Raw genomic sequence first — 13,249 nt, forward strand, 5'->3', positions numbered from 1 at the left:
ATCACTGTTGAAAGCTGGACCACCCACGTTAAGCCCCTGATCTTAGAATCGCAGACCAAAGAGAGGCAAAACTCCCTTTGTGTGGCTCTCTGACAAGCTGTGAAACAGTGGCAGAGGACAGAGCAAAGGCGGCGGCCAGGACATCTGGACTGGGCACCACCCACGGTGCCTCACCTGCAGCCACCCCTCCCAGTGAGGTTCTGTGGGCCACCACCCCACTGCCTCTGGAAACCTACCCTGTGTCATCGTGTCCCTGTGCCCACCACGGGACCTGGAGATGGCAGTGGACACAGGACAGGTTACTGTCTGTGCTGGCTGGTGGCCTCTGATGTGCTGTGGCATCCAACACCATCTCAGGGATCCAAAGTGGGGCGCAGAGAGACCCAGACAGTTAGTGGCAGACGCTGAAGGTGCACGGTTCCCAGCAGGGAGTGTCAGAGCTGTGCAGGGTCCGAAGACTCAAGTTAGGTTATACAGAATGCAGAAGTGTGGAATAAGAAATCCAGATAGGGAGAGAGAGATGAAAAGGGGGGATACAGAGAAGAAGCTATGTGGGCTTCAGAACAGATTGAATAGGTAATGGTCCCGACAATAGCGATTCAGTTCTCGATACAGCCTCGCAGTTAAACCCCCGCATTTGACGTGAGTAGGGTAACATGCTTTCCTCCTCGTCACCAAACACCTGCCTGCAAGAAATGTGGGTGGAAATAAGCAGCCAACGTTCAGTCTTCAGTTGCTCACACACAGGACCTCAGGAAGTGCTCATTTCTGACATCTTCTGCAGACTTTGCTGCTCTTCCCCGCCCCCCCATCCAGGCAAAAATCCAACGTGAAGGGTACGCAAGCAATACTACCTCCTGAATCCAGTAAGAAATACACAGTTAGACACATACTGAGCTTAAAGGAGAGAGGACACTTGATTTATTCTTTAAGTTACTTATGAATTTTTTTAAAGATTTTATTTATTTATTTGAGAGAGAGTATGAGAGAGAACATGAAGGGGAGAGAAGGTCAGAGAGAGGCAGACTCCCCACGGAGCTGGGAGTCCGATGCAGGACTTGATCCCAAGACTCCGGGATCATGACCTGAGCTGAAGGCAGTGGCTTAACCCACTGAGCCACCCAGGCACCCTGTTACTTATGAAATTTTAACGATGAGAAGACCTCCTAGCCAAAAGCAAAGCAACTTGAATAAACATAATTTATGAAAGAAATTTCGAGATGTGTTTGTTAGGTGTTGCAGGACCTTCCAGGGAATCTCAGGGAGTCTAAAACCTCTCACGTACTTGAAATGACAAAACTCACCACTTGACTTCACAAAACAGTCCATGGGCGTTTGTGGATATTTTCTTATAACATCACTGTGAGTAACATTGCTGCTTCTCTTCTTTGTAACATGATAAACTTAGTTCTTTTACGGTATCTTATTTTGCAAGTCACTGGAAAAACCAAGATTCTGGTACGTACTATTGTACAAAACTCACTTCTATTTTACCAGATGTAATCAAAAGCAGAAAAATATCAAAAACACCATCACAGGCATGCTATTCCAAGAAAATTCAAATTACAAAACCAGAAATGGAGACATGCCAAGTTTTATTACAAATTTGTTTGTTATAGTTTTTTTTTTTAAGTAGAAGTTCACCTATAATATCTGAACAGATTATTTTTTAACAGAAAAGTTGGGGCAGGGAAAGGTAGAAGCCTCTTTCAATTTAAAAGCATTAAAAATTCAATATCAATTCAAATTTAATCAGAAAATGCAATTTATATGAAATCTTCTGAGACTATATACACTACACATAGAAAACTATAACTCTAAATAAATATTAAGTTTTTAGAATATTCATTGGTGAAAGCTTAATGAAGAAAGGCATTCTCTATCTCCCCAGGAAGGCAAGAAAAGCTTTCAGTAACCTCCTATTCTCCTCCCACACCCCAATGGAAGGAAAGCCCACTGAAAAGCAAGAATGAGATTTCCCCCAAGGACCCACTGGTACAAAGACCACATCAGGTTTCTCGTAAAGGAAGATTCATCCACAGATTTTGATTACTACCATGCAGCAAACCTCCAGGTCTCCATTTACATGTAAGCAAATGAGCCCACTTGAGTGTATGACTGTAACCTACATGTTATTAAGCATGAAACCGTTCAACAATACCACTCTCAACTACAGCTGTGCTGAAAACAGAAGTTTAATGATACGTAAGTATCGTGGTGTGTTTGCACATAAAGAGGCATTGTTTCCCTGCCCACACCAAGAAGAAATCAAATTTTGTAACTAAAAGTGTCCTTAGGGGCACCTGGGTGGCTCCGCTGGTTGGGCTACCGACTCTTGATTTCCCCTCGGGTCCTGATCTCAGGGTTGTAAGACTGAGCCCTGAGTCAGGCTCCACACTCAGCAGAGTCTGCTTGAGATTCTCTCTCTCCCTCTCCATCCTTCTTCCCACTCTCCTTTTCTTGAAAAAAAAAAAGGGGGGGGGTCTTTAAAAACTGAAAGCATGATCGGTGTGCAGAAATGGTGCATTCTGCAGAATATACAATCCCCAGCTAGAGTAGAGAGCCACAAAAATCTTAAGTTGGAAAAATGTAAAATAAATATAACTAATGCTTATATAGCATTTATTCTGTGCTAAGACTTTATACATGTTAACTCACTTATTTCTCATGGTAACCTTTGAAACTTTTATTGCAACCTTACAGAGAGGAAATTGACACATACACTTAAAAATGTTTGCACATACCCACAAATATGAAGTTATTAAAATTGACCTAAATAGCCATGTTATTTTAAAGTATTCTTAGAATTACCGAGAATTTGTTGATCTGATAGGAATTATATGTTTATGTACTTACGTTCAAATGTTTTGATCAGTAAAGATACGTGAATAAAACAGATTCCAAAAAGAACCACAAGGATTCAGGAAAAAAAAAAAAAAAAAAAAAAAAAAGAACAAGTTCTGATCTCCCTGGATGGCTCTGTGGGCTTTGCACCTGCGGCCACTTTCTCTCCTTTAAACCCATTATTCTCTGATAGTCCAGGGACTCTCCGCTGGTCCTCCTCCTGCCACTCTGATGACTCTTCAGTCTCCATGGCAGCCGCGAGAGTGCACCCACAGCCCTCCAACTACAGGGAGCTTAACCGACCTCAGGCCCCAGCAATCACCCTCCAAAATCCACTGCCACGTTTGCTCCGAGGTCATGCTTCCCACAGGCTGCTTCCTGCCGGTAACTGAGTACAGCAGGGACACTAAATCAGGCCCATCACTGGGAGACACAGGACGCTTCTGAAGGGCAGCTCTAATGCAAGCATTACCCCGGTAAGGGTTGCCAACCTTCCTCAGACTTCAGGGCAGATCTATGATGCTTTCCCCCTGCCCTTCTTCCCTCTGTCTCTCTCCTCTCTCAAGGTCAGGAGTGCCCTGCGACGGGACAGCTTCTTCGGGCTCTCTCAAGGTCAGGCGTGCCCTGTGACGGGACAGCTTCTTCGGGCTCTCTCAAGGTCAGGCGTGCTCTGTGACGGGACAGCTTCTTCGGGCTCTCTCCCCATTTTCTTTTTCCTCTCAGTCATTTGCTCAGTAAAATCCACACTTTTAGTCCTACCTTGGTACCCTCTTCCCAGAAGACCCAGACTAACACAGTCTCTTTTGTCTACATTTCTTACATTTGCCTCCTAAGTACATGGGTCCCCTGTGATTCTGTTCATGGTTGTCTTTTTTCCCCCTTTCCTGGTAGAAGCCAACAGCTTCCAGTATAGCCTGTATCTATGGAAGCCAAAGTATGTGTCTCTACACTAAATTATTCTTCTGGGCTCCATACTTATCTTCGCTAAGTGGGTATCTCCATTTAGATGTCCCAAAAGCACTTCATATACAAAATTTTAACAACTAAATGTAAATTTTGTCTCATAAGAGGATTCCTTCTTCGTTATTCCTGAAACAATCCTAATTCAGTGCAGAAAACGGACATATTCTCAGTGTATCAGCTAGTGGGGGACTTAATACAGGCAAAAGGTGCTCACAAATATTTTGGAATGGTTACGGACCATTCTACTGCTTTCCAAATTCACACCACTTGAGCTGCAAGGCATCTTGCAGGAGACAGTTGCTGCTCCCATTCTCCTGATTCACAAATCGGGTCACCTGCCACCTGACGGTGGGGCCACCTGATGCCAAAATTCACCTCCACCAGATCCTTCTAAGGCTTCTGGGGAGGTGACTTCTGTCTCACTTATGCTCTCCAAAACTCTTACGAATATATCCGATCAGGAGAAACTAATTCACGTACAGAATGCAGGCGACAAAGGGACTGGCAGTCCAGATCTTAGCTTTCGGAACTCCAAACTGAAGGAGGCTCAAGTGGAAATCGAAACAGCCAATCCCTCTACGCCCACCAATCACTGGAACCAAAATGGGAGGGCATTAAGGATTTCTTGCTTTTCCTCATTCCATTCATGACTGATCAGCTGTCTCATCTGCAGCGAAACTGCTACTGGCTTGCCTTGGGTCTTCACAGACTCTTAACTTAGGCTTCTGTAAGACCATCTTAGTAGTTACCCAATATTATCTTGACTCCCCGCCTTTATATTCATAATTCCACTCTATGGTGCCCTAAATTTTATTATGGTATTCCTTCCGTCTTGAAGCTCTTTATCCCGAAGGCGATGGGGGAGTCCTTCAAGGTTCTTAAGGATCATAGCAGAGGCCAAGTAAAGTCCTAATCCCCCAGGCGTGACAGGCCAAGCCACAGATGCCCCCCTGCTAACATCCCCAGACTCACTGCTGTGCCGCACATTGGTGGGCTCTAGCCGTGCCAAAGCACTTGCCATTCCCCGAATCTGCAATATTACTTCTCACAAGTGTGTGCTGAAGTCATTCCCTCTACCTAGAACTCTTGCCTTCTCCACCTCTCACCCAGCTAAACCCTATCTTCCCCCAATTCTCATCTCAATAAAACACCTCCAATGAGCAAGACCGACACACGCACAGATTATTTCTTTTAAGTAATACCAGTACAGCACTGTCACAATATGTAGGAATTATTAGCTTACAATTACGTCGACCCGTTTAGAGGATATCTCACCAAAGTTCCCAGATGGCAAATTGCACGCCTTATTTGCCTCTATATTTGGAAAACAGTAGGTGCTCAGTAAAATATTGGTTGCAGGAAGGAAGGCAGATTAAGCAAACTGGAAAGAGGTTTAAGAGAAAAGCAGGAAAACCATACAGAGGCTATTGCTATAAGCCAAATGAGAGTGATTTTTTTAATAGAAAAATTTTTTATATTTTGAGACAAATTTATGTTTTATAATATCAATTTTATAAAGAATAACATTTTAATAATATTTTGCTAGGAGTAAAAGTATTTTAATGGAAGTTATTATATTATCTTAGTGTTATCTAATTTTGAAAGGTTTGAACACAATAATATATTTAAGTTGACACAATAGAAAACTATACTTGTTTTCTATTAAAAATAATAATAAACAGGGGCCCCTGGATGGTGCAGTCACTTAAGTATCTGACTCTTGGTTTCAGCTCAGGCTGTGATCCTAGGGTCAGGAAATTGAGCCTATGACAGGCTCTGTCCTCAGCAAAGAGTCTGCTTATAACTTTCTCCCTCTGCCCTGCCCACCACTCTCACACTCTTTAAAATAAATAAATAACTCTTTAAATAATAATAATAATAAATAATAAATAATGAACAACCAAAGATGTATTTCAATCCATATAATATTTATAGAACTCTTAAAATATATGATGAATATCATAATCTTAAAAGATTTTTTATTTTATAACAGACAATAAAATATTCACAGTAAGTATTCAGTTAATCTTATACAATCTATTCCCTAAAATAAGAACATCTATCTATCTATAGCATATACATTCTATATTGATTTTACTAGGACATTCTCTGTAGAAACAACAGTTACATAACCTGGGAGAAGGCTACACATCAGCCTGTAGACATCAGAGATATGCTGTTATAAATAAGGATTCTATTTCATGGTACATATGGTAATAAACACTTTTAAATACTAATTTTGTAGTCAGAATAATTTGTTCTATGTGACTGTTTCCCAAACTGTATATTCCAATACATGTTACTTTTACTTTTTTTTCCAGCTTTTATTTAAATTCCAGTTAGTTAACAGACAGTGTCGTATTGGATTTAGGTGTCCAGTATGGTGGTTCAACACTTCCTTACATCACCCTGTGTCAGAGTTCATGTTACATTTAGCTCCGTCGGAATGTGATGTATGTAATCTAAACTCAGAGTGCCCTGCAAAAATCCTACAACACAACAATAGGGTTTATGGGAAAAAATACGGATAGATACACAACACGCATAGACTTCATCAGGGCTACACCAAAAAAAGAGAGAAGGGAACCTCAGGAAAAGAGCAGAGCAGTCTTACACACGTTGAACATACAGAAGCCTGCAAGAAACATGGAGTGGTACCTGGAAAAAGACCTTCAGTTCCCTTGAGGAAGTGAGATTCAAAAGGGTTACAGCTTGTGAGTCAGCTCGCAGTGGTAGAGGGATTACTGGAAATCTCACAAAAAACTGTGATAGCCACAAGGAGCGTTGGGCTTCTTCACATATGCAGTGAGCTGAGGGAGTGGTAAGTACTTGAGTGTGTGTGTTGTTCGTGCCCCGTGTGTCTTGGTTCACGTAGGTGCCATCTGCCACAGTCCCCTATTGTTTCCACTGTAGAAACTGTGCAAAAACAAACTCAAAAATTTGTGTTGTGCTCAAAATGTTCCCTGATACATTAGCTGGGTTTGGGGCAAATATGCCTTTTTGAAATGAGCCCAACAGCTGAACTGAGTATAATGGGTACTTGAAAAACCAAAGTGAGAGAAGGTAGGGTCTACGTTCAAATAAGTTGAGAAAATAAGCAGATTAAGCCGTAGTGAATTTTTTGCTAGTAAGAGGTTTCATAAACTTTATATGCTAATGTAAATTCTGAAACTTTAAGAAGGCAGTGAGTTGGCAATATTTTCCAAAATTACTTGACCTTGGAATCTCCCCTGTTATTTTGTAGGGGGAAAAAAAAAACATAAATGTCTCCCAAAAATGGTAGTCCATTCAGCACAGTTTAATAAATACTTCTCTTTGGTAATGTTTCATATTTATTGTTATTAAATATAAAATAAGGATTTCACTCATGAGAGAAATATATTATGATCTAACTCAATTTTGCGTGTGTTAAAAGAAGGAACTCTGCAATAAATTTTCAAAAACACCATTAATGTGTCTTACATTGCTGGCTGTATTTCTTCCGGCTCATAGAGAACGAAACTATGGCAGGCAATTAAAATGCCTCCTTGGAGGTGACGAAATGTCATTTTTCAGCATGATTAACCATACAATCAAGGTTTTATAAATCTGAACCAAATAATTAAATTTGAGATATTAACTGCATATGGTTCTTCTGAGATTTTTAGTGTGATCCTGGTCTCTAACTTTTTTTTTTTTTTTTTGTAAAAAGTTAAAAGAGGGCCTACTGGGTGGCTGAGTTGGTCAAGCATCCAACTCTTAGTTTCAGCTCAGGTAGTGATCTCACAGTCAAGAGACTGTGAGGGGCTCCGCGCTCTCCATGGGTCTGCTCCAGATTGTCTCTCCCTCTCCCTCCCCTTGTACCTCTCCCCCTGTTCACCCTCTTTCTCTCTTAAATAAATAAATATAATCTTAAAAAGCTAAGGGGCGCCTGGGTGGCTCAGTGGGTTAAGCCGCTGCCTTCGGCTCAGGTCATGATCCCAGGGTCCTGGGATTGAGCCCCACATCAGGCTCCCTACTTGGCAGGAAACCTGCTTCCCCCTCTCTCTGCCTGCCTCTCTGCCTACCTCTGGTCTCTGTCTGTCAAATAAATAAATAAAATCTTAAAAAAATAAATAAATAAAGCTCCTCGTTTTTAAAAAAAAAAAAAGCTAAAAGGAAGTGGGTTTTATTTTTGATCACTAATTTTCAGCTATTACATAATTCTATACAAATCACACAATATATAAAAGTAAGTTTTACAAAGTAAGGAGGATTGTGCATTTACAATAGAGGAGAAGGGCATTCCATGCAGCAGGAATAGAGGAAACTGATGGGAAAATTCTTAATCTGGGTGTCAGCTAGCACGTGAGTCTGACTACAGTATGGTTTCCATGAAGGCAAACAGTGAGAAGGGAGTTTGGTGAAGAGAAAAAGAGGAGTCGGACACACTGGCGGAAATGGAAGATATTTTACAAGTGATTACATGTGGTGATTTTTGAGAAAGATGGACAAATCAAAGATACTCTGAATTTTAAGCCAAGCAAACAAACAATAATGCCACTAGCAGAAGTAAGTCACACAAAATCAAGAGCTGACTCAGGAAAAAGATAATACAGAGCTGACTATCTGATGCTTAAACATTTCAATAGATTTCTTCCCTGTTGCTTCCATATTAGGTAGTTCACTCTTTGCATAAATCCAAAACAAAAGAAAGAAAGGATTTCCATGTAATTTAGGTTTGATCCTTATAAGTAGCTCCAGTAAAAGTTTTAAAGTCAAGGTAATTAATGCTGGCTGTTGTAATAGAGAACACCAATATTTCAGCAGCTTAACAACGGTGATATTTACAGCTTGCTCAAATCACAGTTCCCTTCAGCTGGCAGGCTAGACTGGGGCGGTGGGCGGGGGGGAGGGGGGAGCTGTTGGAGAAGTGAGCTCTGCTCTCCGCAGTTATTCAGAAACAGGCTCCTTCCATGATGTCATTCTGCCATCTACAACATGAGACCCCACGGACCTTCTGCAGCTTCTATCAATGAGACGGGAAAAGTGTGTAGGATCATAGGGGAGCTAGCGTAATGTGCATCACCTCTACTCATATTGCATTAGCTAGAATTCAGTCACAAGAACCTCTGAATCCTAGGGGTGGCTGGGAGACACTGATTTAGCTCAGTGCTCGGAATGATACATAGCATTGTCTCTGCCACAAAACGGAATGAAGATAAAATCCCTACCTCTATCATTGAGAACTTCAAATGAATCTTCGAATAATTCTTTCTTATTGTCCCTATTATTAGTAGCCACAAACCATACAAAGTAAAAGCCAGCAATGGTCATAACAAGAAAAGGACATTATATCAAATTTTATAACCTTAATTAATTTGTAACTTTGACACTCTCTTTCAAACTTAGCTTAAACAAAACATTCAGAAACTCTAATAACTTACATTTACTGATCTCAGCTAGAAGAAGTGAAGTTGCTAAGGTACGTGTGCATTTATTTGACAAAACTTTCAATTATGGAGATAGCTTGACTGCCCTAAAAAAAAAAAAAAGTTCCAATTTCTTCACATCCTCACCAATATTTGTTCTTTGGGAGATTTTTTTTTGGTCTTGTTTTGTTGTTGTTGTTGTTTTAATGGTAGCCCTCCTAACAGGTGTAATGGGCTATCTCCTTATGGTTTTGACCTCCATTTTCTGATAAATTGTTGAGCACCTTTTCATATACTTGGTGGACATTTGTATATCTTCTTTGGACAAAGATCTATCCAAGTCGTTTGACTATTTTTATTTTATTTTGTTTTGTTTTTTAACTTTCTTAAAATTTGAGTACAGTTGACACACAATGTTATATTCATTTCAGATATACAGCACAGTGATTCTCCATCTGTAAACATCACGCTGCAATCACAAGTGTAGCTCCCATCTGTCACCATACAAAGCTATCACAGTATCTTTGACTGTATTCCCTAGGTTATGCCTCTTATTCCCATGACTTACTTACTCCGTAACTGAAAGCTTGCTATCTCCCACTCCCCTTCACCTCTATTACCCATCCCTCCTTCCCCCTTCCCTCTGGCAACCATCAGTTTATTTTCTGTATTTACAGGTGTGATTCTGAATTTGCCCATTTTTAAATAGAGTCGGTTTTGTTTGGCTGGCTAGCTGGTTTTGTTTTTATTTTTTGCTATTCAGTTGTAAGACATTCTTACATATTTTGAATATTAGCCTCTTCAAATAGATGGTTTGCAAACATCTTCTCCCTTTCTGCAAGTTGCCTTTTCACTCTGGTTGTTTTCTTTGTTGTTCAGAAGCTTTTTAATTTGATGTAATCCCACCTGCCAATTTTTGGTTTTGTTATCTGAACTCCTGGTGTTAAATCCAAGAGATCATTGCTAAGGCCACTGCCAGGGAACCATTGCCCAATGGGTATAAAGCTGCAGTTATGTTAGAAGAATGGCTGTCTGGCTGTTTACTGTACAAACATGGTGCCAATAGGCATGTTATTTAACGATGTTAAATAGTAAATTTAACTATGTTAAATAGTAAAATTAACCATGTTAATTAACTATTAACAATAGTTAATAATATAGTATCACATACTTTAAAACACATTAAGAGGGTAGATCTTACGGAAAGTGTTCTTACCACAAAACTAATAAACAAAAAAACAGACAAACAAAACACACACCTATAATTACACAAGGAGAATGTTGGAGGTGGTGAATATGTTTAGGACCTTGATTGTGATGATACTTATCATGGGTAGAGGCATATGTCCAAACTCATTAAAATATACATTAAATATGTATAATGTTTCATTATATCAGTCACATCTCAAAATTAAAAACTGAGTTTTGCCTAATTATCGACTTTTTCCTTTTGAGTTCAGAGTAAATACAGTTGATATTAATGCCATATGGTGTTTAAATATCATGAATAAAAAGAAAACTTTCCCAGCCATGAAATAGAAACTCTGCAATGGAGAAATACCAAATAGCAGTGCATAAAAAATGAGCCCCATCTTGAACCCTTTGAAAAACTGTAGCTCTACCTACAGGAGTTCCCCATTGGGAGCACGGTGTACCTGTCTCATCAACCATCCTCCCTGTGTTTCAGGTATTTTAAATTGAAGCATCGGTTCATGGATTCTTAATTCAAAGCAATTGAGAGGAAACAAATTCAAAATCCTGACCACAAAGGCAGTGTACCTATTTCAGGAACATCCGTGCCCAGGCGGACACACACACACACACACACACACACACACACACACGTGTCTCTCTTTGAACCAGGAATAAACCCGGGGTGGCTGGCTTTGGTGACATCAAAGAACGGCCTCTAGGGAGCAAGTCGTTTCCCTTGAAAACTTGACAAGGAAAATCCAGCCTCCGTCCTGCCAGCTTCCCGGCTCCGCACGCTTCTGCGTCTGATTCGGTGTTGCCCTGCAGTTTGTATCTCCGAACATCACCGGTGCCTCACAGACTTCCAGCGCATCTGGATTGGCTGGGGGGAAGCAGAGGAGGAGCCACTCGGAGCATTTTTTTTCCCCTCACACACCATAAAATCAGCAGCAGCTACTAACACTCAAAGCAACGCTTCAGGTTGGAACGAAGACCTCTGAGAGGCAGCCCACGTGAACACGTGCACACGGATTCAGCTCCTAGTGGCACAGCAGCTACTAGGAGCATGATTTATAAAGGACCCGACTGAATGCTTAAGAGTAAAGTTAAGGTGGGTGTGAGAACAAAAAAGCAAAGAGCAGACTCTTTGAACTGAGAATGAGCATCTCGGAAGCCTAAGCTTTGAAAGTGCAGGGACTCAGAGCTGTCCAGAGAAGGCAGGAAAAGCTCCGTTTCCAGCCTTTGGAGCATGTGACACTGACTTACAACGGGTATGCCAGTTTCAGCCTCAGAACTTTGGGTCGGACAAAGACGTGGAGAAAATCCCTGAGGCTACCTGACCCGAGAGAGATCGAAGCAGTGTCCAGAGGGATCTGCACCCACTCGGGGCACGATGAACTCCACTGTCCACCACGGCATGCACACTTCTCTCCACTTCTGGAACCGCAGCACCTACGGACAGCACGCCAACGCCAGTGAGTCCCTTGGCAAAGGCTACTCTGATGGAGGGTGCTATGAGCAACTTTTTGTCTCCCCAGAGGTGTTTGTGACTCTGGGGGTCATAAGCTTGTTGGAGAATATTCTGGTGATCGTGGCAATAGCCAAGAACAAGAATCTGCATTCACCCATGTACTTTTTCATCTGTAGCCTGGCTGTGGCTGATATGTTGGTGAGCGTCTCCAACGGCTCAGAAACCATTGTCATCACCCTGTTAAACAGCACGGATACCGACGCACAGAGTTTCACCGTGAATATTGATAATGTCATTGACTCGGTGATCTGTAGCTCCTTGCTTGCATCGATTTGCAGCCTGCTTTCCATTGCAGTGGACAGGTACTTTACCATCTTTTATGCTCTCCAGTACCATAACATCATGACGGTTAGGCGGGTTGGGATCATCATAAGTTGTATCTGGGCAGCCTGCACGGTCTCGGGCATTCTGTTCATCATCTACTCGGACAGCAGTGCTGTTATCATCTGTCTCATCACCATGTTCTTCACCATGTTGGCTCTCATGGCTTCTCTCTATGTCCACATGTTCCTCATGGCCAGACTGCACATTAAGAGAATCGCGGTCCTCCCAGGCTCTGGCGCCATCCGCCAAGGGGCCAACATGAAGGGTGCAATCACCCTGACCATACTGATTGGAGTCTTTGTTGTCTGCTGGGCCCCCTTCTTCCTCCACTTAATATTCTACATCTCTTGTCCTCAGAACCCATACTGTGTGTGTTTCATGTCTCACTTTAACTTGTATCTCATCCTGATCATGTGTAATTCCATCATCGACCCTCTAATTTATGCACTCCGGAGCCAAGAACTGAGGAAAACCTTCAAAGAGATCATCTGCTGCTATCCCCTAGGTGGGCTTTGTGATTTGTCTAGCAGATATTAAATGGGGACAGAGGAGGTACTAAAACCATGCATGAGAGACTTCTTCACTCTCCCACAACCTGAACAATGTGTTTCAACAACAGCTGCTTCTTCTGTGTAAGGCATGAGTTGAGAAAAATCTATTGCCTAAATTTAAGTTTATTATGTTTTGATATGAAAAAAAAAATGCCCAGTCTCTGTTCATTTCCAATGTCATGCTACTTTTTGGCTTACAGTGTTAATGCATTTAGAGGTTGTAGGCACTATGAATTTATAGAAAAGAAAAAAGCTCTTATTAAAAGCATAACAATGTTTCTTGTTATTCACAAGGATTTGACACTTTGCTTATTTTAGGAACATAGAAAATCACAGAATCATTAAATATCTTCTAATAAGTGGCTTATGATATTGCACTATAGAACACTAACATGTAGAAATTTGATTGTAGCACTTGGGGGGAATACAGTAAGAATAGATGCTCGGTCATTAAA

At 41.3% G+C, this 13,249-nt stretch overlaps 1 protein-coding gene across 1 annotated transcript; it reads left to right on the forward strand.

Annotated features, from left to right (window-relative positions):
- The first annotated feature begins 11,288 nt into the window (after positions 1 to 11,288).
- Positions 11,289 to 12,900, forward strand: MC4R (melanocortin 4 receptor). The gene has a single exon (XM_032310758.1). It carries the CDS (start codon positions 11,782 to 11,784, stop codon positions 12,778 to 12,780), a length of 999 nt encoding a protein of 332 aa, XP_032166649.1. The 5' UTR covers positions 11,289 to 11,781; the 3' UTR covers positions 12,781 to 12,900.
- Positions 12,901 to 13,249: the final 349 nt, after the last annotated feature.

This window comes from Mustela erminea, chromosome 13 (assembly GCF_009829155.1).
Source record: "Mustela erminea isolate mMusErm1 chromosome 13, mMusErm1.Pri, whole genome shotgun sequence".
Classification (NCBI taxonomy): Eukaryota; Metazoa; Chordata; class Mammalia; order Carnivora; family Mustelidae; genus Mustela; species Mustela erminea.